Genomic DNA, 25,311 nt, shown 5'->3' on the forward strand with positions numbered 1-25,311 from the left:
ACCAATTAATACGTTTTATCTAAATACATGCAAGTTATTCTTTATTATAAACGTCAGCTTTCCAAAAAGCACTCCAACCCGCTCAGCCACTTTATTTCAAAATCCAGCTCACTTCAATAGCCATCAACTTGCAATAATAAACTAGGCTATTTTGCAAATGTATCTTTAGGCCAAATGTGCCGCCTTCGTCGTTAGGTTATTTTAGTTTTCCTGTAGTTTATTACCATTGGTAATCATGTATGGTATGTTAAAATTATTTCACACCGTACGTAGCCAAGTGCCAAATCGGCACGTCATCAGAAAATGAGATTAATGGTTGATATTAAATTGTAATTGTATATTAAACATTCATAAAAAAATCTCCAAAATTAGAACCATCGCATTAAGTACCAAAATACATATTTGGAATGAGTCTTGTAAAGAGACATGCTTTCGCCAAAGTTATTATAGCAACAGGAAAACGTTCTAAATACAGTATCAGTAATGTCAAACATAACATCCGTAAAGTAACATTCCCCAGGAGACCCACAATAAAAACCAAAACAATCCTGTCCTCTGCTCTAAAAAATAAACGTGTCTATAAATGCAAAATCACACCACAATTACTTGAGCTTAAACATTTCTCTCCTGAACAAATATAGAAAAGTACACATTTACTGTAATTAAAAAAAATACATTCTTCCAAAATATCCCTGCACCAGAAGCATTGGTTAAAGTTGTGTTTATTATGCACCCAACTTAAAGATGCGGACTACGTGTTACAAATTACACTTTGACCAGGAAAATTATGCAATTGGAATATTTATTCAAAACCACACAAGGCATATACTGTAATACTGTTTGTTATAGAACATTAATTTTACCTTCTAAATGAAGGCAGAAACATTCAAGACTCCAATTTATGTAGGTGAAAGGCAGCTTTATGTGCAACATGGCTAAACATCACAACAGAAAATTACCCTTTAACATAATTTTTCCAAGTTACTCTCAAGTGACCGACTTGCATACGTTGAATGCCTAGTGCTTCACATACGAACCCAAAAAGTGCCACAACACTCACGCGAGTGAAAACTCTACTGCTACATAAATTGGAGTCAAATAGATTTAGAACTATACAGTACAACCCCAGAAAAATATATCATATACAGAGAAAGGCATTTGTGATCAAAACAGTCATCAATTATCAGCACTCATTGGGAATGTTGTGCTCAAATCATGCACACACATGCCCTAGTATAAACACTTTTAGCAGGTACAATGCTGAATGGCTTGCAGGAAATACAAAGACATTTTATGACTGAAGGTCCAAATCGTAAAGTAAATGTCTCTCAATGTTACACAAATTCAAGACAAGTTAATCTCTTACAGATACTTCAAGTGCTGGGTGTGTGCATAGGCATTTTGATTTAATAAAACCTCGGTTAAACACGTAGGCTTTCGCGACTAATATCATCCATAGAAGTGTATTGGGTTAGACCGTGTAAATATTTAAAACCTGTTAACCGTTGACAAGAAAGCTTTTGTAGGCTAAAAGTCATGCACCAATGACGACTGCTAGTAAATATTGCTATTCAGGCAATCTCCAAAGAGTTCAAAGGGCTATAGTTCTCCCACAATAATATATGCTCATGACTTCAGTTTGAGCCACCCAAGATAACTTGAACAGGTAGTTCCTTAGATGTGGTAGGGCTGCAAGTCAGGCTTAGATGGATCTATGTATAGGCATCTTCAAGTGAAGAGGAATATGAGCCATTACAAAAATATATCAATTCATAATTGTCCCAAGGGGATTACCCGATTTTTTCAATGCCCAATAAAAATGTTATAATTATGGCTGAACATTTTGAGAGGCTGAGCATATGTGCCATCAGAGAAGCCAGCAGTGAAAGAATATTTATGACATTGCAGTGGGCAAATCTCAAGAAAGCGACACCCATTGCACCTGTCTGTCGCTATCCTTCATCAGCAGTTTGACATTTTCAATACAAGCCTCTCTTATTCCATAGCCAAGAGAACACAAAATACAACTTCATTCAGCCAGACTATATGGGTTGCAAACTAGGGGCCAAGAGTGATGGAATGAGGAATTATGAACGGCCACTCAGACATTCGTGCTGGAGTCTTGCATTTCCCGTGTGACCACACTCCCTCTCTTTGGAATACCTGGAAAAAAGAAATGTTGTAATCAAATAATTATCAAGTCAAATTGCACTGTCATAGTACTGTACGTATTATTTACACACACAAACCTGTGTCTTAAGAGGCTTTTACCTCATAAGAAAGCTACCCATCTTAAACATCTGCTTGTGTTGAAGACTGCAAGTTCACATCCTGGTTAGGGTGTTTATTTGGTCATCCATCTTTATTGGGTCTAATTAGTGCCACCGTGGGAAGTCAACAGTGGTTGTCCAGTTTATTGACGGTCTTTGCCATTAAGTTGGTAGTGGAAGTATGCAATATACAAAGTTGATAAAAAACAAAACATGTTGTAAAAAGTTAGTGCAAGTCATTACAACAGCTTAACTACCAAATTTACCCACATGCTGCATGTATTTTAAATCCTGATGCTTTTCAGAGAAGGTTCTAACTTGTGTATTTCTAGGCTAATTGAAATGAGAAACAAGTGTATTTAAAAAAAACTTCCAATCAGTTGATATAACTTCACAAATCATTATTCACAATTAAAACCCCTCCTAAATGCACCACACCTGTATGCCAACTGTGCCACAAGAGACACTAGCTAATACAACTCAGTTTATACATTATTCGTTATAACCTGCAAACCATGCAAGGAGTGCGAGTCTAAGATAATGTGGGTAAGAGGAAGCTAGGTGTTAAAAAGGCAAGTAAAAAAATTACTTTCCATTATATGTAAACTCTGCTGTGGTGAATATCTTTCAAAAATGTTTCAATAAATAATTTGGAATCCCAAGTCTTCTCCCGTCTACTGTCAGCCTTTTAACATTCTTAAGCTGAATTACATTATCATATAAGCCTTTTTGGCTGGGCTGCACTATTTCGTATATTATAATAGGGCTTGTGTCCTGTTATTAAGACAAATGACAAACAATGGTCATTTCAAATTTACCCAGGACTATTTGTTCGTGGCTTATTTGCTAAAAAATAATTATTTAAAATTTATAACATGGGATGATTGTACAACTGTTTATTATTAACCACTTTACTTCACCTCATATAATTTTGCTTTAAACGATTACAGCTAAGTACAGTAAAACCTTGGATTGCGAGTAACTTGGTCTGCGAGTGTTTTGCAAGATGAGCAAAATGTTTTAATAAATATTAATTTGATAAACGAGCGAGGGTCTTGCAATACGAGTAGTACGCGTACGCTTTGTCTGCCAAGCATCACGTGATCGCAACTGATATACGAGTGCTTTGATACACGAGTGATTTGGATTACAAACACGTTTCCGGAACCAATTATGCTCGGATTCCAAGGTTTGACTGTACTTTAAGACTTTAAAAAGCCTATAATTAATAGGTGGCACAATTTTACTTTATGCAACAAGTGGGCAAAATAGTTCATCCTATAAATGAGCATCAACTAATTGTATTAACATTTACTTCAGACAATTGTGAATAATAGAGCAAACGTCCTATAAAAGGAAGTAATATAAACACTGGACAAAAAAACAAACACCACAACAACCCACAGGCTCAAAGATAAAATGTGCAAACATGCATTTTGTTCTGTTTATGCTCCCAAGTGCACAACACCAAAGCACAAAACCCCAGGTGCAAATCACACACACGCGTGCTTCAAGTGCTCCCAACTCCACCAACTGGATCTTCCATGCGGTGGGTAGTGTGACGGGGGAGGGAGAGCACGGCACACAGCTCAGCGGGCAGGTGCTCGCTCGCCCTACCTGCGCTGGAGGGAGGCGGCGGTACGGGAGCAGTGGCACACGGATGTGTTAGGACCACAGCGCGTTTATACCTGCAGGTGTGAGCACCAAGGCCTGCAGAATGTCGGAAAGGGACACGATGCCCGTCACCACCTCCTTTTCATCCAGTACCACCAGTCGGTGCACCTGTAGGCAAGCCAACGAAGAGAGGCTGCATCAAACTTCCCTCAGGTGGCCGCGTCTGTCATGGTCCTAAAATAGCCAACATTCGTTTCAGGACTTTCATACACGATTTTATTCAGTTTAAAACTCTTCACAGCAATTCATATTCTTAGCTCTTTCGGTAAAGTCACGTTGAATGGAAACAATAAAATAATTAAATATATACAAAAAAACATTCTCACGACGTTTCGACATAACACAAACGGTCGTCATCAGGTGTTACGGTCGAAACGTCGTGAGAATTTTTATTGTTTTATATATATTATTATTTTATTGTTTCCCTTCAACGTGACTTTACCGAAAGAGCTAAGAATATGAATTACTGCAGTCACGAAAGCTTTACATCAAAATTCTTCACAGCAAGTCGCAATAGCATCTGTCAGAGCAACCCTGTGCGAAAACATCAAAAGAGATGGCGGTGTAGCAAGCCTGCTCAACCATCGACACTTATTGGATGTCCCCTCACGTGCAAGCGTTTATACATGTACTCCCAATTTAATCCCGCGCAGAAAACATTGATCAACTCTTTAAGCATCCCCAACAAGACGAGGCAAGGCTTTCCTGAATAAAATAAAAGACCATGCCAGCCATTAGTCAACGGCCAACATCTGTAGTGGAGTGGTATCTGAGAAATGGTCCTGAGCACCCCCCCCCTCCCACCCCCCCAATCACCAACCAGCACTGGCCAGCATAATTACGTCTGACAAAAGCAAAGTCAATCCATGACCAACAGGACATATGGGAGAGGCAGTCAGGTGTGAGAGCCAAAGAGCCATCCGAGCGCCACACCTCGGCTTTGACGATGCGGTCGATGATGGTCTCCAGGCTCTCATGGCGGAAGCAGCGGATTACGCCCTCGAAGTACTGAGAGCGGTGGCTCAGCGCCTGTGTCACCGTGATGTCCAGGTTGTTGTAGGTCTTCTCCGCTGCCATATTCTTTCATGAACCGACAGAAGACCAACACCAATTATATTAGGCCTAGGCTATGTGCGCTGTCGCTACATAGCCAACACGATGACCAGAAAATGCCAATATGTTATATACTTCAATGGAAACGCCTTTTCATTCTGGGATTGCAATGCCTCGAGAAAATGCAGGTAAATGTGTTTATATTGGGTATTACCTTGTTTGAGGAATATAAAAAAAATACGTTTATTCACTCACTGCAAGTATCAGTCCAATTAACTCTCCAAATGTAATACACTTGTACACTTTGGTAAAGATTTTAAACATTAATTTTAACAAAGTTGACAACACCAGGCCCCACATTTATGTTGATGGAATTTGCCGACGGGAATTGATTTTTTATGACAAAATGACCACATCAAAAACAATGACAATTTGACTGCTCACAAAAAAATAGTAAGAAGTATATTTTTGCAAGTGAAATTTTTTTTCAGGCACTAGCTCTAACTAATTTAGAGTATCTACCATATATCTTATTTGGTGGCATCTTTAATTGAACACATAGGAAGGCAAAACTCACAATGACGTCAAACTTCGAGTAGACATCAACAACTTTTCCTATGAAAACAACAGAAATGCACACACATCACCAACTTGACAGACATCAAGAACTCAGTGTCATTTCACTCCGATATTTGCCTCTGCACCGCTGCCCACATAGGGACTTGCACAGTTTGCGGTTCAGTTGAATAACGAGTTCAGTTTTAGGCTCTTTGGATGCTTCTTTTTTTATTGAAAACCCCTTTGGGTCACAGCAAAATAAAAAAGACGCCCTCAATCATGAGTGTGAGAGCCCAGGAAACAGCACAACATGTAATGAAGGTCTGAATTCTGTGCCAACAATATACCTGTAACAACTGCACAATCGGCAGGTCAAGCTCCAAAAATGCTGCATTTGGTAACCGCATGCTAATTTTCATTCACTTCAAACATTCGATAACACTAATAATTAAAACCAAAAGTTTAGTCTTATTTAATGCTTGGAAATCAATTGCAATGATAACGAATGAGTCATGTAGTAGGACGCAATGAAAGTGGAGGGAAATTTAGTGGGGGTTTCAATTTCGCAACATTTACCATATGATAACACTACATTAAAACAGCAGTGATTTAAACACATCAAATTGCTATTCGAGGGACAAGAATATGAACATGGATCAAAGGAAGTGGCCTGACAGACAGCAGCGCGGGAGTTGTGGGACGTCAAAAGGTAACGCCATACGGTACGAAAGCACCAGGGAAGTAACCTGGAGGGCATTGCTAAACTAAAGCAGTTAAACTCTTAAGAGTTCAACTTTCATCACCAATGGATAAACCAGCCGTTTAAAAAAACCATTCCAGAGAATTAGACGAATGAAGCCAAGTGGTCCCCCACTACATATTTTTTTTCTCAGCACATTGATGTGGAATATGAAGAGAGTTCGATTCAAGGAAAATAACCAAATTAAACATTTTTGCATGCCCCATTCAGTTGCAGAGACAGAGTAATGCAGCAAATGCACAAATGCATAAACTCACATGCCTATGCAAGCACAATACAGCTTAAGGGTGCAATGCCACCTCCTGTCTGACTTCGAACATATTAAGTTGTATGTGGGAAATGGCATGCCATTTTACCCAAGAAAACGGCATTAAATCAATACTCAACGAGGAAGGTTCTGCTTTCAGTCTGGAAGGAAACCAACTGGCAGAAACTCCCCCCCCCCTCCCTGACATGCACAAGAGAACTGAAAGCTCACAGTGAGCCCTCATCAACCAGCTTGTTCTTTTTTGCGCGCACACACCTTGCTCGGCTGTCCCACGCATACAATCTCTGTGGACTCAACAAAGCGCTGTGGGGGTCAGTGGATTGCCGAGGGGTGTGAACGTACCATCTTCATCCACAACGGGGAGAGCAGACACCCTGCGTTCCACAAATATGCCGAGGGCCTTGATGATGGGCGTGCTGGGGCTCACCACCGCGATGTCTTTATACGTGCCGATACCCAACTCCTGCAGGCTCTGACTCATGAAGCTCGGTTTAGGCATCTCCGGTGCCTGCCAGCCCAGGCACAGCATGTAAACAGTCAGCCAAGGCAATGCAGGCACGACCACGACAAATGAGGCATAGCCAAAGTCTGGCAAATAAATGCAGAGTAAGTGCTGTCATTCCTTCAGAAACCAACCAGCGATGAGTATGCACAACTGCAGCTGGACAATAGCAAACCAGTTAATAGCCAAGAAAAAGTTAAGAACTAGCAGTGAACATTTATCTTTCAACTGCGTACAAACATTAAATCAAGGACCACATTCACACACTAGACGAAATTACATAGGCATGTATATTCACTCCAATTTCACACAACCCCATGCAAGATGTTCACCTTTCACAAGTTAAATACGGAGTCAACTAAATGATGATACATACCGTATTGTATGTACATAAAACATCGAGCAAGTTCCACATTTGTGTGTGCTCAATCTCACTTGTAAAAACAAGTCTTGTCGGCCCGGAGCAATGCTAATGTTTGATATACTGAACTATCATTGGCCAACAAAACAGATTGTGCAGACGTCAGGAAAGATCCGAGCCCATAAGGCACACTACACAAAACCAGGAGCCATAACAGAGCCAAATAACATACAATCACGAGCGCTAGAGAACACTGCACAGAATTGCTGAACTCTCGGATAAACCAGACAGGAAAACAAAGTATGGGGGACATATGCTTGGTTCTTTCAGTAAAGTCACGTATAAGGGAAACAATAAAATAATAAAAGCAGACCTAAAACACGGCAGGACCAACACCTCGGCCGTGGCAGATCACTGTTATAATTCAGAAGGCTCACATGACATTGACTTCTCCAAGACAGAGGTTCTCTTTGCAAGCCATCTGGCTACCATGAGAGATTCGTTCATGAGGCTATCCACATATCCAAACACAGAGACAATTTCAACCGAGAAGATGGATTCTGGCTTAGCAATCATTGGAAGGATTTGATAAGCCATTTCGGGTCTTAATTGATTGTTCACGCTTACGGTGGCTTTCAGACCGCATCCATTATTTTCGTCTCCCCCCTCCTCTTTTCCATAGATGGACTCGTCCATCTGAATAACTGCCAAAACGCTCTCCGTGGTGCTAACGTTTAAAAAAACCGCCACTTCAAATTTTCTTGCTGTGGTTTTTCACACCTGATGATGATTGCTTGTGTTGCAGTCGAAACGTCGTGATAATTTTATTATTTTATATTTTTATTATTTTATTGTTTCCCTTCTACGTGACTTTACCGAAAGAACCAAGAATATGAATCCCTGCAGTCACGAAAGCTTTAAATCAAAATTTATGGGGGACATGTCAATTTACTAAATATGCCCATCAACCTTGCAGAATACAAATTCATCGAGCACACAAGCCAAGTTAATGGGAAACCGAGAGATGTAAATCCTTAAGCACGAAGATCAAATGGGTAACCTGTTGGGAATATAAACGCGATGTAATTACTGGCCAAGTAGTGCACTGGAAACAAATCAATATCCCTACCACCCCACCCGAGAGCCCACAAAGCACAGTGGGGTAACTCACAAAGAGCTGCAGGAACTTGAGGATACGCTTGTGAGTCAAGATGTACAGTGCATTCCCCGCCACGCTGTCCAGCACAGGCAGTCGGTGAATCTTGTTCTTTATGAGCGAGTATACCGCGTCAAAGACACTGCAAGGGACCAGCAAACCATGACACAATGCAGTGGTGAACGGTGACTGCTGTTCACGTGTGTGGATGTTTGCCTTCGTGTTAACATGATTAAAGAGAACAATGGTGTAATGGTTCACGTACTATGCTATAATCCTAGTGACCAGGGTTCAAGTATTGATTATTCGTAATGGAATTTCATCTGAACGTCACTAGAATAAGGACATGTTGTGGTGCAATTAAACATTCATAATGGGCAAATAAAGAGGACCTAGCATGGTGTAGGCCACACCACCATCTTGATTACTATATCAGCCTCAAATTGTTGCTTGTTAACAGCATTCATCCCATATTTAAGACTAACATGAATTTTGGACTTGGTACATGGTTACCAAGAGTTTAAGAGGATTCAATCTACTTCACTGTAATTATAAGATGTCTTAATGACAGTAATAAATTGCGAACATCCATTCAAGCCGTCACAACTGAAACTTTTTAATTGGGATACCGGTGTTGGTGCTGATTACCGCAACTTCTGGATTATGCCAGAACTATTCCTCTTGGCCAAGAGGGGCTCAAAATACATGGTTGTGGACGACTACAGGTTGTAGGACCCAGTCGTCAGAGAAACTTAATGGAAATACCTTGCATTCGGAGATATAGATACCAAAGGTTTGAATGAGTCTTGAAGGTAAACTTCTGTGAAATCAAACACAAAGGAGGCATGTTGTACCAGTGTTCAAAACACTAAATATGCATAGCTGTCAAGGTTTAAAGTACAAGGACAGTCAATAAAGAACTCTGCGAGGTACCCTATTTACTTTTCTACAATTTGAGATAACTTAAACTGTACATATCCTGAAAAGATTAACATAAAATTTTCACATGGGAAAAAAATAATCTATAATGGATCATTGAGCATTACAACATTTGAAAATATTAAGCATGACATGTGCTTAATTTCCAAAATCAGCCTACATGTACTGGGTTTCCAAAGCCCTCCATTCATAGCAGAATGGCCACGGATAATGTTTAGTTATAAAAGTGTTGGTTAGTGACAGTAAAGGAGTATTTCTAGCCAGTTTTTCCACATCACTGCCAACAGTGCCCAGGAAACTATTCAAGTTTAGAAACATGGCACGGCATACAACGGCTTAAAAGGGTCGATGCGCAGTCTTTTCACAGTGCAAGGTTCCCCTTTTGGTAGTGTCTGTCACAGATTACCTCTCCATGTTGAGATCCTGTGTTCCTCCAGTTCGTAAATTTGCACCTGCAAATGGGAAGAGTGTCACTACTCCTTAGCATCCCTACAATCAGATCAGGTTAATCCAAGGGCTGTACACAACCCAATAACCAGGAACAGTGTGACTTTCACAATGCCGAATATAACTGGCACCATTCACTGCCCTAGTAAAGTAAACAAAAAGTTTCTCCTTGCAAAAAACGTGGGATGGTTCTCATCTGCATTGCAAGATCCAGGCCAGTGGTGGAATTTACAAATTATTATGGCAGCAACTAATGTACCCAAAGAATAAGCAGTTTTAACTTCTCACAAAGGAGGTCATTAGAATTGTCCCTCACGAGGACAACCATTGTTTTATTAACGGTTGTGTAACGGCACTGTCCTGCAGCAGTGTTTTACCATCGGAGACTTGTAGTATTGATGAAGAATGTTAATGAAGTCTGTAATTGTCAGCATTCCTGTGAAAATAAAAAAGGCTAACATGAGTTAAAACACAGGGCATCTAACCCAAGCTCTCAACAGAACAGCAGGGTATGTCAGACTGAATTATATTTCAACTTGGAAACATGCTTTCACCCAAACCGATCAGAAAAACGGTATTGCATGCCATTACGATTTCTTTAGAAACATTTGATTCGTCTTATAAAACACACTACTGTCAGGTCTCGAGAACAGTGCAAAACAAAGCTGGAGGACACAATAGATGAAATTAACTTGATAAAATTAGTGTCGTGGAACAAATAATCTTCATTGAATGCATGGTCAATTGTAGGTCACTTGAGTTAGACAGAGGAGAAGTCATGTGCACATGTACCACTTTGATACACAATATCCCATGTTTCGAATCCTCATCAGCTATGATTAATCCACTGCCAGATGAAGGCCTTGCCAACTCGTCGTCATGCCTCTCCATAATACTTCTTCGCTCCTGCCCATTAATCATCTCAGTGCCCCATTTCTATGGTGGTCGTCCTCTCGGGCAGGTGCCCTCAATTGGTATGCCAATCGACAAGTTTCATCCACTGGCCACCATCAAATTCGTTTGTTGCAGTGCGAGGAAACAGGTGGATGCATTTCTTACCCACAAAGCATTGCATCTTGTTGTCCCAGAGAGGTGCTGCCCTCACTCCATTGGAGACGAGGGCGAAGAAAGCCCTCTTCACCTGCAACATACGTCACCACGTCAGCATAACGCAGCGCGCGCACACGCCAATACCAGATGCTTGTGCACTCGTACACACTAGACGAATAATGATCCATCAATTAACCCATTTATTTTTTATTCTGTTAAAATTATACAAAGAGTAAACACAGATGTTTCGGATAAAATTAAGAGAATAGGAGATGCATTAGATGCACTCAGATGATGGAACAAGGGGATGCATTCAGCAGCAGTGACAGGAGGCACAAGCAATATGAGACACACATGACACAGAAAGAGAGGAGAGTGGCACTGCGCCACGTGCGGTAGTTTGCGTCAATGGGACCTGCAAGGAGATGTCAAAGACGACGAGTTTGGAGCTGGTGGGAATGATGTCGTAGCACTTGCGCGACTTCATGAACCTCACGTAAACAGTGTCTGGGGAACCCTCTACAAAAACACAAAGCCAGCGACATTCACAGACCCACACGCGCGCACACACACGTTACCATACGATGCAAGCAAGATGAAAATGATAAAAGATGATAATAATTCAGGAGTATAGTAACTGCACGTCCAGACTAATATACATAAATTATAGATCTGGCTGAGAACATCTGGGCCTAAAGAAGGGGAGCAACAAAAGGTCGCTCTCAAGCAGAGCCAGGGGGAGGAATGAGAACAGAGACTTTTGGCTCAATTTGGGGCCATCAGAATCAACTGTGGTTTTCATCTCCATTTAAAATCTCCCACAAATTCCTGAAGACACCACTGTAGAGCCGTCCATTCGCAAGCTTGGCGATGGATCACCTCGATCGAGGAATCGTCGCAGTGGGGGGCGGGGGGGAATCTACATGTATCCTTCTCTTGAGAGTTACATTTAATATCAATAAATGATGTACAGCAGAGGTTGACAGATGTGCACAAGCAGCCCAATCTGCAGAAGTCAATGCGATTATTCCGCCGATTGACAGGAGATGAATGCTAGTTACACATCACTACAAACTAAAATCCAAACGGCTAAATAGGGAAGACCTCATACCACATTCCAAAATAAGAATCAAGGGGGTGTGTTCTGCTCGGAGAACGGTGGTGCAGTGGTTAAACAGGCTGCACTACGAATCCAGCGAAGAATTCGATTCCCGCTCCTGCGCAATGCCAGTGACGATTATCTGAAACAGTCCTGGGCCTAACATAGGTCGACTCTGCCTCAAATGAGTTCAAGGCGCAGTGTGTAAACATCACCACTAGGCAGACAAAGGGGTGCCGGGCATTCATTGGTACGCGAAGGGCACTTGCCCAAAAAGTTTGTTGAGGCTAATGGGAGATCTTTGTCTTGTCTTTCTTCCGTTGTGCTGGGTGTTATGTGAACAAGCGACCACATTAAGGCTTAGTGACAGATTGTCAGGCAAGTGTCCACTACCAACACTCGAAAAAAAGATTGAACACTTTTATATTTCACTCATAAACACAATTTGGTGATAATTTCGGGATGCTACAATTCTCTCCAATGTAAACATTTCTATAATAACAAGTATGACGTTGATAATACTTTTTCCCCCCTTTTTTTCTGGCAACAAAACAGGTGTTAAGAAGAAATCATGTCTGCATTAACCACAATGCTTGTGGTCAGAATGCAAACAAAAAACTCTGATAATATATGCATTGTCCTTGAAGCTGATTGGTCCACACCAGAGACGGTTTTATTTTGAGCCTCGTCTCAAACGGTGTTAAACCAGAGGACGCCAAAAGGTGTACAGCCCAAAGACAATGCACTATTCCTTGTAAAAGGTTTAAGTTTGGTGTTTTAACATCTTAACACCTGTTTTGTTGCCAGAAAGGGGAAAACCTATTCTCATATTTTGGTACTGGCAAAGGAGGTCCCATGATGTAGATGCTCACCCCGAGCTCTCACTACTCTGATAGTGGCATTGTCTTTGGGCTGTACGCCTTTTGGCGTCCTCTGGTCTAACACCGTTTGAGACGAGGCTCAAAAGAAAGCCATCTCTGGTGTGGACCAGTTTCAGACAATACATATATTATCAGAGTGTTTTTTGTTTGCATTCTGACCACAAGCATTGTGGTTAATGCAGACATGATTCCTTGTAAAAGGAATCAGTTTGGTGATTTAACATCTTAACACCTGTTTTTTTGCCAGAAAAAAGGGGAAAAAACCATTATCATATTTTGGTACAGGCAAAGGAGGTCCCATGAAATATGACGTTAGCTCACGCCTACATGTTTTCTAGCTCAATGCTTTTCTCATCAGTTAAAAATGTGTGTTGGCTTGTAAGATGTAACCAAGTGGCCCGATGGGATAAACGTGCATTAAAGCTGGCTTACGTGACAGCTTTTTTTAGGGCAAGAGCTTTTTTGTCCTTGGGGGAACCTTTTAACTGCCGTCAGACATCAGGCCACTTACTCCCGATGTACAGATGCCAGCCACACTCACTCCTTAAATCATGCCCAGAAAAGGGAAAATAAAATGGGCGTGGGTGTGTGCGATTGATCTGCCTCAATGAGCTGATTGTGCCCAATGCATGGCAATCACAGATGAGCGAGCACACAGTAAAAAAATAACACCCCTGCCGAATAAAGTGTGCATTCGATAATCATAAGGCACAAAACGAATGCCGATGTTTAAATTTCGATGTGCTGATGCTGTGGAATTTTTACTCCATAATTTTTTTTTATCTGAGAAATTCATGAAATGTCATCTGGTTGATTACAAACCAATATATACCACCATCAGGGCAATAAACCTTTTCAGAAAGTTAGTCAAAGTAAACTTTTTTTTTATATAAACACGACTAGCAATTTAGATAAATACTCAAATCTGCAGTAAGATTAAAATGTTATGACGAGTAACCAAGATAAAATTAACACTGCAGATTTGAATTTTTTTTTTCATCCTCCAGTGAAGTGGCAGGCTAATAATATCCATAAGAGGTTTTTTGGGTTGTATCGCGAAAAATGTCACTAAAACCCGCCACCACCTGACAGCCAACTAGTAAGGGTTGTCACGTAAACAGAACATGGCAATTCGTCACTAGTACAGCACACCGGTGTGTTGAAGAGCAAAGCCACAACATTTCCAATGTGAGTACGATGTTTCTCCAGTAATTACAATTAGCTTCATCAGGCGACAGCCAGATTTGTGGAGAAGTCTAACTGTTTCGTTCCTTATATAGAGGCATAGATGTGGTGACAACACTTCTGCGCCACGTGGGGGGGGGGGATTACAGAGGCAACGTACATTATGCATGTGCATTATGCGAGCCCTTTGATCTTGTCCTTCCTGTCTATTTGTTTGTATTAAAATAGCCTACCAACGGTAATCCCAATTGAAGTATGTTGCCCTTTGTAGGCATGCATTTAAAAATGTATTATTTGATGATTCGCTTCCACACAGCACTAAGGCAGCAGCTATCCGTACGGTTAAAGTTATTTTGATTTATTTCAATTTCGATAGATTATCTAATTATTCTTGGCCAGTAGTAGCTAGTTTTGCACAAAACTTCAACATTATCAAAATTACCTGTTTCCTCACACTGGCATGCGTGTTCTGCTACTGCTGACAGTTGTAATTGGGATAATTTTACCCTACATTGCAGGGGTCACTAAAAAGATCTCCAAAATCCTGAATAAACACAAGATCCAGGTCCGATTCAACACAGTACATAAAAATTCGTGATTTAGTTCCATCTGTAAAAGATGCTGTTCCAGACATACAGTACCCGGGCGTTTACAAACTAAAGTCCCTCTGTGGTAGTAGCTACATTAGAGAAACCAAAAGACATATCTCGGACCGCATCCGCGAACATAAAGCAGACTTGAAACACGGTAGGACGAACTCCTCTGCCGTGGCAGATCACTGTTATAATTCAGTGGGCTCACATGACATTGACTTCTCCAAGACGGAGGTTCTTTGCAAACCAACCGGCTACCTTGAGAGATTCGTTCATGAGGCCATTCACATATACAAGCACAGAGACAATTTCAACCGAGAAGATGGATTCTGGCTTATTAACCACTGGAAAGATGTTTTAAATCATTTCTGTTCTTAATTAATTGTATTTTTACGATGACCTTCAGACTGCAGCTCCTTCGCCAGCATTGACTCTTAATACCTCTCACACCACGGTTAATGGTATGGTTTGTCAACATGGAGCATAATAGCGCCTCGCAGCTGTCTCTCTCCCCCTCCCCTGTTCCGACCATGGACGAACTCGTCCGTCTGAACGGGGCCCGTAGCTATCCGTGGTGCTAAAGTTGAGGGTAAGAATCCACCCATTTTTTCGCCATATAGCATTGTGATATATAACGACTTATTGTTGGTAGCTTAGCTGATTGGAGAATATAGAGTTTATTGATAACATTAAGGTAATTTATATTTTAGTTTTTATTGGTTCACTATATAGTACTGTGAATAGCTCAGATGTGTAGGCCTTGACTTCAACATAGTCATTTCTGTGACCAGTCACTAGCTAATCACTCAGTTATTTCAATGCTAAATTCGCCTAGTTATTTCAATGCTAAATTCTCCTGTTTGATTTGTACTAAGTGCCTCGGTGAATGTGTATGCTCTGACTTTAACGTAGCTATTTCTGTGAGCAGTTACAAGCTAATCACTCAGCTATTTCAATGCTAAATTCTATGCTAATTCCATTGTCAAGGGGTGCCTCTGCGGATGTGTATGCTTTAACTTAGCTATTTCAATGCTAAATTCTATGCTAATTCCTTTAACAAGGGGTGCCTCTGCAGATGTGTATGCTTTAACTTTTAACATAGCTATTTCTGTGACCAGTCACAAGCTAATCATTCAGCCATTTCAATGCTAAATTATATGCTAATTCCTTTGTCAAGGCACTTTGTTCCTCTCACACAGCTTAAAGGCCGTGATCTGAACGTGGCTCTTTCACTCCAGCGCTGTCCTACCAGACAGTCTCGTCCCTTCACCTGATGAAGGCCGCTTGTGTTGTGGCCGAAACGTCGTGAGAATATTATTGTGTTATTTTATTTTATCAATTTATTATTTTATTCTCATTCTACGTGACTTTACCGAAAGAACCAAAGAAGATGAATCATTGCAGTCACGAAAGCTTTAAATCGAAATTTTATATTTCTCTGATGTTCTTTTAGTCTCGTGCTGATCATTCGTCCTGTTTGCCCAACATAACATTTACGTGCAGTTAATCCTGTACACACCTGTTCTGTTTATGTGACAACCCTTACTAGTTGGCCGTGTCAGGTGGCGGCGGGTTTTAACGACACATTTATATATTCACGCAATGTAACCCAAACGAACTCTTTTATGGGTGATATTGGTCGTGAAAGCCTGCTACGTGTTAAACAGGCTAATAATACACCACAAAAGCCTTGGACCACTTCTAGCAGACAAGCTCTGCACACAGGGCAAGCCTGCCTGTTCAGGAAGCATCTACTTTGTGATAAATAAAAGGTGACAATTTATTTTTGATAGTGTTGTGGTACATAAGCATATATACCAAAATCACACATTCGCCAATAACACGGCCTTAAAAAAGTATATCATAGATATAATTTCAGGTAATGGCCCTTTTTCACAGCAGAGGCCAGTGCACTGTGTACCTTCATGGCCTCTACGTACGAACTTATTTCCACACCATACGTAGTCAACTGTGCTAAATTGGACAGCCTCTGATGGGCCATTTCCCAAAAAGTCACCTCTTATAAAGTTTCTATTCAAGGCAGCTGTTGACGGATGCGTCAAGTTGTTAATTGTATACGAAGTAAGAAGAAAGGCTGCGACAATGGTACAAAAAGGTCATCGCCTATTTGTTTTAAAGTGGGTCCTAGAGCCTCAGCTGACATGCAGATAAAATTATGTTCATTGTATAATATAAAACTGAATGACTTCATTGGACAAATTAATCATTTGGCGGGACCCCGGGGTCCTGCAAAAATCAGGTCAATAATTATTATTTTTTAGTCCGCCCACTCGTGATCCCGACAGCAACGCGCCGCCCGCCTTAGACTCGCGCCAACAAGCGCCAGCAGCAGGTGGCGATCAACACGACGGGCGCCACCCCACCGGCCAAACGCAAGCCCCGGGGGGCGTCCACCGCGGTTGCACGCGGCGACGACGCCCTCCTTTCAGCCGTCGATCCTCGGCTTCTTTGCCAAGGCGAGCCCGCCCCCCAGGCAGTGAATTTAACGTGTTTATGTAATTTTTCAACTTTTTATGAAACTTAGTGCCCCGAGTAGCTCTCGACGAGGCCAATCGATTGACCACTAGTTTTGTTGTCGGTAAGGCAACAAGACTCGTGTCGCTACGCGGTTTTTCCCACCCCGGGGCAGTGATGGGACCCCGGGGTCCCGCCAATTGCTTCAAATGCAGTGTTTGAAATTTACAATTGGAAGGTTGAGTTCAAGTCGTTGCCCTACATCAAACTTAGCCCTTCAATCCTCTGCAGCTGATGAACAGAGTACAAGTTTGTGGTGGTAAGGAAACAATTGATGTCCAGTACATGCACTCATGCTTACCATAGAAATACGACATTTACACAATTGGCTCGGAGATGCAAACAGATAATTAATTATCATGCTTGAGTGAGAAAGTTTTGCAAGACCTCTGGTTCCTTTCTCACACAGTCAATGGAAATTGGCCAAACCTCCCATACAAAAAAGGCATTCTTCACAGAGTCCTAGACATTCAGACATTTTCCTTTTTGTATATAAGAGATGGTGTTATATTTCATGGAGAGAACAGCTACATGGAGAGCAATGTACAAGGAAGCACTGCGGGCACCACACTATGCACACGGCGGCACCAATGCCCGGCACAGCCAAGAAAGAGCACTTCGACATCTTATTAGATATGCATCACAGCCCCAAGCAAACTACATGGGTTGCAGGCAATTATTTTACAAGTTTCCTCGTCACTACTTTTTGAACACACAGGTAACATAGGATACTAAAAAGTGCTTCAGACATTTCACCATAAATCCGTGCATTAAGAATAATCTGAAAAAATAAGTAATAATATATTTAGGCATTGTAATCTATTGATATTACGACCGAGAGCCGTTTTCTTTTTACACAGAAAAGCTATTTTGCGCATGAATTGTTCAGAACACCACCAATAACAAGTATTGGGTACAAGCCCCACGAGAAGTGGGAGAACTACTCACGCGTTTCCTCCAGGGTCAGCTTCTCCAGCATGATTTCTGACCTGTCAGCCAAGCGATGCTCCTGCCACAGACAGAGTACCAGCCACCTCGTGTAAATGGACTCTCGCCATGCATGCAGGGTGCCGATGCAATGCTCGATACAAAACCGCAACCCTTCTTCCGAGGACACAGCAAAGCACTATTAACAGCATATGACATGGCCCCGAAGGTACGTGCCACACGCACAAAATACACACGACACGCAGAACTGGGGGGGTGGGTCGCACCAAGAAAACAAGTGGAAGGCACACACAGCAGCTCTCCCACGCAGAGCATCAACCAAAACCTGGCGCACGCCGCCCCAGGGGTGTACGGCGATACTCCGCTGCTCGACTCAACGGCGACAAAGGAAGCATCGCCGTGCAGCCCCATGGTTCGGAGTCCACACATGGCACCGCACCGCACCGCTGCTCAAGGGACATTCGACCAATCAGCGCAGCAGCAACGCTATAAATAGAGCGCGAGCCGCAATGCCGAGTGGCTCCACGGGGAGATAAATGGGTCTGTCCTCAAGCTCACAGAAGCATTCACATTCCTGAGAACGCCCCCCCCCCCACCATCCTTACCGACACCCACTCTGAACCAACTCAAATAAATCCAGTAAACGATGGCCAGAAGGTACCAGAGTATGAGCAAGTACACGCAAGCATAAGGCAATTATATGTTGAAATGTACGTAATTTCTTATATAATGCTCATGCTAATACATATGCTTACTAAGCCTAAGAATAAGGGAGGCTTGGAAACTAAACTTTTTACAGTACACTCAGGACCTACAGAATCAGAGCAAGACTAGTTGTATCGCAGGGCCTTGGGGCATGGTTACAACATGGAAAATCCTAAATCCAGCTCTGGTTTTACATACGTCTTTGCTATTTTTTTTATGCTGATGATTACATTAGCAATGTTTTTAATACTAATTTAAGATAACTTTTATAATCCATTCATCATTTTCATTTGAAGTCTTGCCAGGTGGTGTCATGATTAGAAGTTTCAAATTCATATCTTGGTCGGGGATGGGCTCCGCCTATAATTTTTTCTGACCCGCCCCTACTGGACATCTGTTAAAAAGAGGTTAATAGCTCATCAGATTTCTCCAGTCTAAATAAAGATTCTGATTTTGATTCTCTGGGCAGACACGGAAAGTGAACATTTCGTATGTTGTTGTTCCCGGTCATCAAGAAACATGGAGCACTGTTCCGTTGCGCATTAGTTGACTGTTTTTTTATGGAAAATAAATCCGTTCAGAGATGGGAAATCTTAAGAACATTTCTTGGGATTAGGCTTTCAAAAAGCTGAAATCTGTCAGTCAGAATGCAGGTAAACAAGATCGAATTTTATCACAAATGTAGTGTAACATGGTCAAACATACAATGGTAAGTTAAATGTTTTAAAAAAAAGTGTGTTAACCACTTAAGTATATACGCTCATCAGTTTAAATTTTGTTATTGATCTGGACATCAAAAGTTGCTTCCACATACAAACCAAAATCAAGTCCATAGGGTCATCCGGTTCCTTCTCAAAGCAAAGTGGCGGTGTGCCGAAGCAGGGACCATTATTACATTTTGAGGGTAACCAAATACATTCGACAGTTCTTAAAGGCGTGTCAGTGTATACCATCCATTTCCTGATGTACCACAACATACAAGGACCCTCGGGCCTCAAGATCATCCATTTGGCCTTCCACCATAAGCTACGATCAGACTAAAAAGCCCTTTAATGAAAATAGCTCTATTGAAGTGTGTGTGTATACATATATAACACATTGGCAGTCTATTAAATGCTAGTGTTGTTATATTTAATTACACGATGGTTGTATGTTTGTAGACATACTTTGTTATTTCTTGAGTGAGATGAAAACTAGTAAAGCATGTACTTTCCTCTATTGTTTATAAATAGGGCAAAGAAACGTGAAATTGATGAAAGCTAGCATACTACCGCGTTTGTTATCCTAAACATAACAGAGACATCAGTGTGAAGTTCATTCACTTTAGTGACCTAATCTATATCATGAACATCCCTTGCAAAAGTAAATATTTATCTACTTGTACAATTCATATAAAAAAAGCACCAGGAAAAGTATGTCCATTTATTCCCTTATCACTATTTATATCAGTATTATTCAATTATAATAATTTGTTCTTTTGGGATAAATATGAATTTACACCCCTTTGTTAAGTCAATGCTCAAATGACGTGTTGGTCACGGGGGTTTGACCATACTTCACCGTGTTGGCACATGGTTTTAAAGGGGAGGGAGGAGTGGAGGTGAGGAGCCTCGACTGGTTCTAATATCAGGAACTGAACGCCAGCCACATCACGATCATGCGCTAACCGCTGTACCACCACTCTGCGGACTTGTTTTTATGACGATTACTCGACATTAACTTTAGAATGACGATAACTACCATAACAGATTTGTCCAGAAAGATTTTCCAATGGACACTTCTGCGACACAGGAAGCATCTCCTGCTGACATCACAAGTGGGAACACGACTACGCACACATGACTGCTCTGTATGCACGTATACACACCAACTGCCCCTGTGCGCCCCCGGCCTGCACAAACGTTCCCGACGCGCGTGCTCTACACGTCTCCCATGCGCGTACATGCCAAAAGGCGTTTTTATCATTAAACGGGTCGGCACGGGTCCAACGCAAGTGTACAATCACAACCAACCAATGTGTAGGCGCGTGGGCGCTGGCTGGGCTCAGGAGGCGACGAGTACGCGCGGCGGCGGAACTCCGGCCGGTTCGGCTCGTGGTCGTACGCCTCCAGCGGGAACCCGACACGTGGAGGGCGGGAAGAGGATGCCGCAGCAGACGAGGTCGCACTCTGTCCATGCCCTGTCACGCGTATGACAAGAGAGCACAGCAACCATGGCAACCATGGTCTACCTGGCCTAGACTCCAAGCACCATTAGTAAGCACCAGTGTCCATCAACTCAGCGTACGAAGTGGAAATGCCATCATTTGCCATGGCAGTGTTGCCCTCACTTTTCACATCAAGTAGCGATTTAAGTGCACTTAGGACAAAACTAATTTACATTTCAGAATGAATTTGGAGAAAGCTGGGTTTTCAGTGGTGGAACAGGCTAGCAGCAGGGGAGATGGCTTTTGAGTGCATGTATCCGCTGATAGGCAAGTCACACCTCCACCAATCGAGGGAGGAGCAGCATCGTATAATCCAGTAGTTCCACAAACGTTTCTGGGCCCATGCACCACCAACCAAACTTTCCACGAATCACCATGCAGTGAAGAACATACGTGTTGTCCAAAAATAAATATTGTATTCAGTTCCACAGACCACTTCCCATTGCCTGAGAATGCACCACTGGCCTGCACACAAGTGATTGGGAAGAAGTAAAAAGAGTGCTGGCCGAGAGGGGGCACACATTGCTTGGCACTGCTCCTCTATGGAGCCAGCACCATTGGAGAGTGTTGAAATTGAGTTGATGCATCTGTTTGCACACTTATTTGATAAAAATGAGAAAGCAAAGCGGAGGGCAGAGGAGCAACTCTCGCAACAACGAGCAGAGCGCCGGGCAGCTAAAACACACAAAGTTGGCACAGTAGGGGGCACAGGTGGTGCATCTGCCGGTAATCTCAGTTAGTCAACCCATGGTACGGTACCTGGGTCTGTTCCATGACCTCCTGCCAGCAAGCGTTCGACACTTCACGGGGCCTTAAAGTGCACATAGCCGGCACAAGCGCCGCGGTGACGTTACCGCCACTTAGTGGCAAATGGCGGTTCTTGTAGTATATTTCATAGACTTATCTATTTATGGATGTATTCTTTTTCTGCATGCATGGTACTTTTAATTTCAGAATCCTTGTCGAGGAGTTTTGGTGAATGCTTGTTAGATTGCCTGGCCGTCTATAGATGAAATCACTAAGAGAAAACAGAACTTCATAATAACATTTCGTTTACATTGGATTGTCTTCACAAGAGTTAGTGATCTCTATTTACAGACAAATGGACCGAGCCAATGCATGAACACTCTTTAATCTTAGATGAAAAGCATTAAAAGAAGTTGTACCCTGCAAAATCAGATATTGGCTGTACTACTACTCAATACATGCAAGTAAGGAGTCACGAGACTGGTAGGGTGGAGGAAAAGGCAAAACTTTGGTTCTTACGGTAAAGTCACGTAGAAAGAAAATAATTTAAATAATAGAATACGACGTTTCGATTGCAACACAAGCAGTCGTCATCAGGTAGAACTAAATTTGAGAGAGACAAAATAGACACGGAGACACACAGACAGACACACACACACAAGCACAGAGACACAGAGATACAGAGTGTCTGTGTTTTGTCTCTCTCTCAAATTTAGTTCTACCTGATGACGACTGCTTGTGTTGCAATCGAAACGCCGTATTCTGTTATTTAATTTATTTCCTTTCCACGCGACGTTACCGAAAGAACCAAAGAGTAATTCCTGCAGGTCACAAAAGCTTCAAATGAAGTTTGAAAGAGGCAAAATCCAAGCATTATGTTTTGCACAAAGCGTTTGTTTTGAGAAACGCGAGGCATGCCAATGTGCGGCGGCTACATATGACCATGCGAGCGCACGGGCACAGCCGTGCACGCTTGACCCTTAACACATGCAAGATTACAGTAATCCCCCCCATCATGGAGCGCAGGATTAAAAACGGCACACGCACCAAGACTAAACCCACCTTTCTTGCTGCGGTTCAACAGCCGTGCTCCCAAAGGGGACGTGGAGAACGGCTGCTGCGCCTGGCTGCAATCCTTGTGTTGGGGCTCCTTCGCGGCCACCCTCTCCCTGTGGTGATGGCCTGGGCGAACGAGGCCGGCGAAGTTGGGCCTGTGCTGCCGTGGGGAGGAAGGCCTCGCGACTCCCTCTGCGCCATGGGGACTCAGTGGGGAGGTGGGCGACTTGGGTTGCGCGCTCGAGTCTCTATCGTTACTCACCGTGCGCTCCACTCTTCTGCGGCCCATGTCCTGGAAAACGAAGGGGGGGGGGGGGGGAACTTCAGTGGTGATAATATATATTAAAAAAAAAAAACTTTTTTTAAAACGCGCTTTTATTAAATGTACTCAAAAGGTACAAATATTTTTTCTGTTCAAGTACTTTGCATTATGTGTTTAATATACTGTTGTTGTAACCGACTAAAAATAAAAGCGTGGGGTGCTCGTACTATTTTTTTTAGGAAATATGTCTGGATTGACAATGGAAAGTGTTCATATATTGTTAATATGGTGTAATTTTTACGTTAAGTTTTGAAGCCGTTTATTTTTTGGGAATGTCTGCATTGAGAATGCAAAGTAACTGTTCATATGTTGTGAATATCTTATAATTTTAACGTAAAGTTTTGAAGCCGTTTATTTTTGTGAATGTCTGGATTGACAATCGAAAGTAACTGCTCATATGTTGTTCATATGTTATAATTGTAACCTAAAGTTTTAAAGGCGTTAATATGAGCGCCCCACGCTTTTATTTTAAGTCAGTTACAACAACAGTATATTAAACATATATAATACAAAGTACTTGAACATACATTTATATTTTTTTACTTTTTAGTACATTTCATAATAGCGTGTTTAGAATATATTTTATATATATATTATTTTGTACTTTTTAGTGTCATCAAATATTGTAACCAAATTTTATTTTAGCTTCTTTTGCAGAACCTATCTGGTCACAAACGATAGCTCAACAAAGTAGCACATTGCATAGAGATTCATAGCAGCCATCCAGCAGTAGATCGATTGTCACATCATAAACATGAATGTACTGTAGTAATGGAAGAACTCCACGACTCCAGGAAGTGGCCCCGAAGCTTGCCACAACGTAAGGGACCGTGGGCAATTACAGCCAACGTTAGTTGACCGTGGACAATGAGACCCAAGCGGAAATATAACATAAAGAATGTAAAAAAATATTTTTTTTATTTTTTATGATATAATATAGTATTGTCATAAGTATGACATAAGTATACCAAGTTTGCAGTCGATACCACATTGGGAAGCGGGTTAAAATCGAGTTACAAGATTTGAGGACACAACAACGACACAGTGCTAGCTAAATAAAAGCGTGTAAAAAAAGGGACGCATGGAAAAAAAGGGAAACCTGGCGATAAAGCGCACAACCACATTGTGGAATACAAACGTTAAATAAATGCGATGATAGGGCGAACGGGAACACTTATCCAAGCCACAACAATTATCTTTTTATTACCATCAAATTTTAACTGCTGAAGTCGCAATGTTAGTCGTAGAAAGCAAAAGGAGGAGAATCCGTCTTTGAATTGGAAATAGCACGCATGGCTCAGGAGTCCTGAAAGATTCTGGGAGGGAGCCAAAAGAATGGCACAGGCCACGCAAACCGAGGCAATGTAAAATATAAACAAATGTAGGCACAAATATGACATTCCATATAAAGACAAGGTTGTAAAAAAAATATCATAACGGATGCAAGGTTCCAAGTCCATTTTATAGGCGTACCTCACACGGATCATGAAATTCCAACCAGCATAGAATTAGAGCTTCAAGAGTCTGCTATGTAAATCAACCAAAAATACTTGTTCAATAAAATACAATTTAAAGACATTGCAATGCCGATTTTATAGTTGGCAAGGTACAATATTTAACAAGCCTCAAAGTTGTATTTCTTACATCTATGCTCTTTCCCCTTTTGCGTTACTCACTCACCCCGTGCCCAGTCACTCACCCCGTGCCCAGTCACTCACCCCGTGCCCAGTCACTCACCCCGTGCCCAGTCACTCACCCCGTGCCCAGTCACTCACCCCGTGCCCAGTCACTCACCCCGTGCCCAGTCACTCACCCCGTGCCCAGTCACTCACCCCGTGCCCAGTCACTCACCCCGTGCCCAGTCACTCACCCCGTGCCCAGTCACTCACCCCGTACCCAGTCACTCACCCCGTGCCCAGTCACTCACCCCGTGCCCAGTCACTCACCCCGTGCCCAGTCACTCACCCCGTGCCCAGTCACTCACCCCGTGCCCAGT

General features: G+C 42.1%; 1 protein-coding gene across 5 annotated transcripts in view; it reads right to left on the minus strand.

The window, feature by feature from the left end:
• Window positions 1-785: 785 nt before the first annotated feature.
• Window positions 786-25,311, minus strand: part of LOC103091728 (5'-AMP-activated protein kinase subunit gamma-2) — a 48,959-nt gene continuing 24,433 nt past the window's right edge. For 3 of the 5 annotated variants that reach the window (XM_032960330.2, XM_032960315.2, XM_032960356.2), the window contains 14 exons: window positions 23,000-23,285; window positions 20,997-21,163; window positions 18,280-18,340; window positions 11,454-11,557; window positions 11,048-11,129; window positions 10,366-10,424; window positions 9,948-9,993; window positions 9,368-9,422; window positions 8,618-8,744; window positions 6,926-7,091; window positions 5,575-5,612; window positions 4,878-5,024; window positions 3,959-4,052; window positions 786-2,163 (listed from right to left, as the gene is read on the minus strand). In XM_032960330.2, the coding sequence (XP_032816221.1) occupies window positions 2,102-2,163; window positions 3,959-4,052; window positions 4,878-5,024; window positions 5,575-5,612; window positions 6,926-7,091; window positions 8,618-8,744; window positions 9,368-9,422; window positions 9,948-9,993; window positions 10,366-10,424; window positions 11,048-11,129; window positions 11,454-11,557; window positions 18,280-18,340; window positions 20,997-21,163; window positions 23,000-23,285 (1,494 nt within the window). In that variant the 3' untranslated portion in view covers window positions 786-2,101. Of the gene's footprint in view, window positions 2,164-3,887; window positions 4,053-4,877; window positions 5,025-5,574; window positions 5,613-6,925; window positions 7,092-8,617; window positions 8,745-9,367; window positions 9,423-9,947; window positions 9,994-10,365; window positions 10,425-11,047; window positions 11,130-11,453; window positions 11,558-18,279; window positions 18,341-18,545; window positions 18,724-20,996; window positions 21,164-22,999; window positions 23,286-25,311 lie in introns of those variants that run through there. The other 2 variants (XM_032960338.2, XM_032960366.2) reach the window with 2 other exon arrangements.

Source organism: Petromyzon marinus, chromosome 2 (genome assembly GCF_048934315.1).
Source record: "Petromyzon marinus isolate PM22_M1 ecotype Great Lakes invasive population chromosome 2, UKy_Petmar_22M1.pri1.0, whole genome shotgun sequence".
Taxonomy (NCBI): domain Eukaryota; kingdom Metazoa; phylum Chordata; class Hyperoartia; order Petromyzontiformes; family Petromyzontidae; genus Petromyzon; species Petromyzon marinus.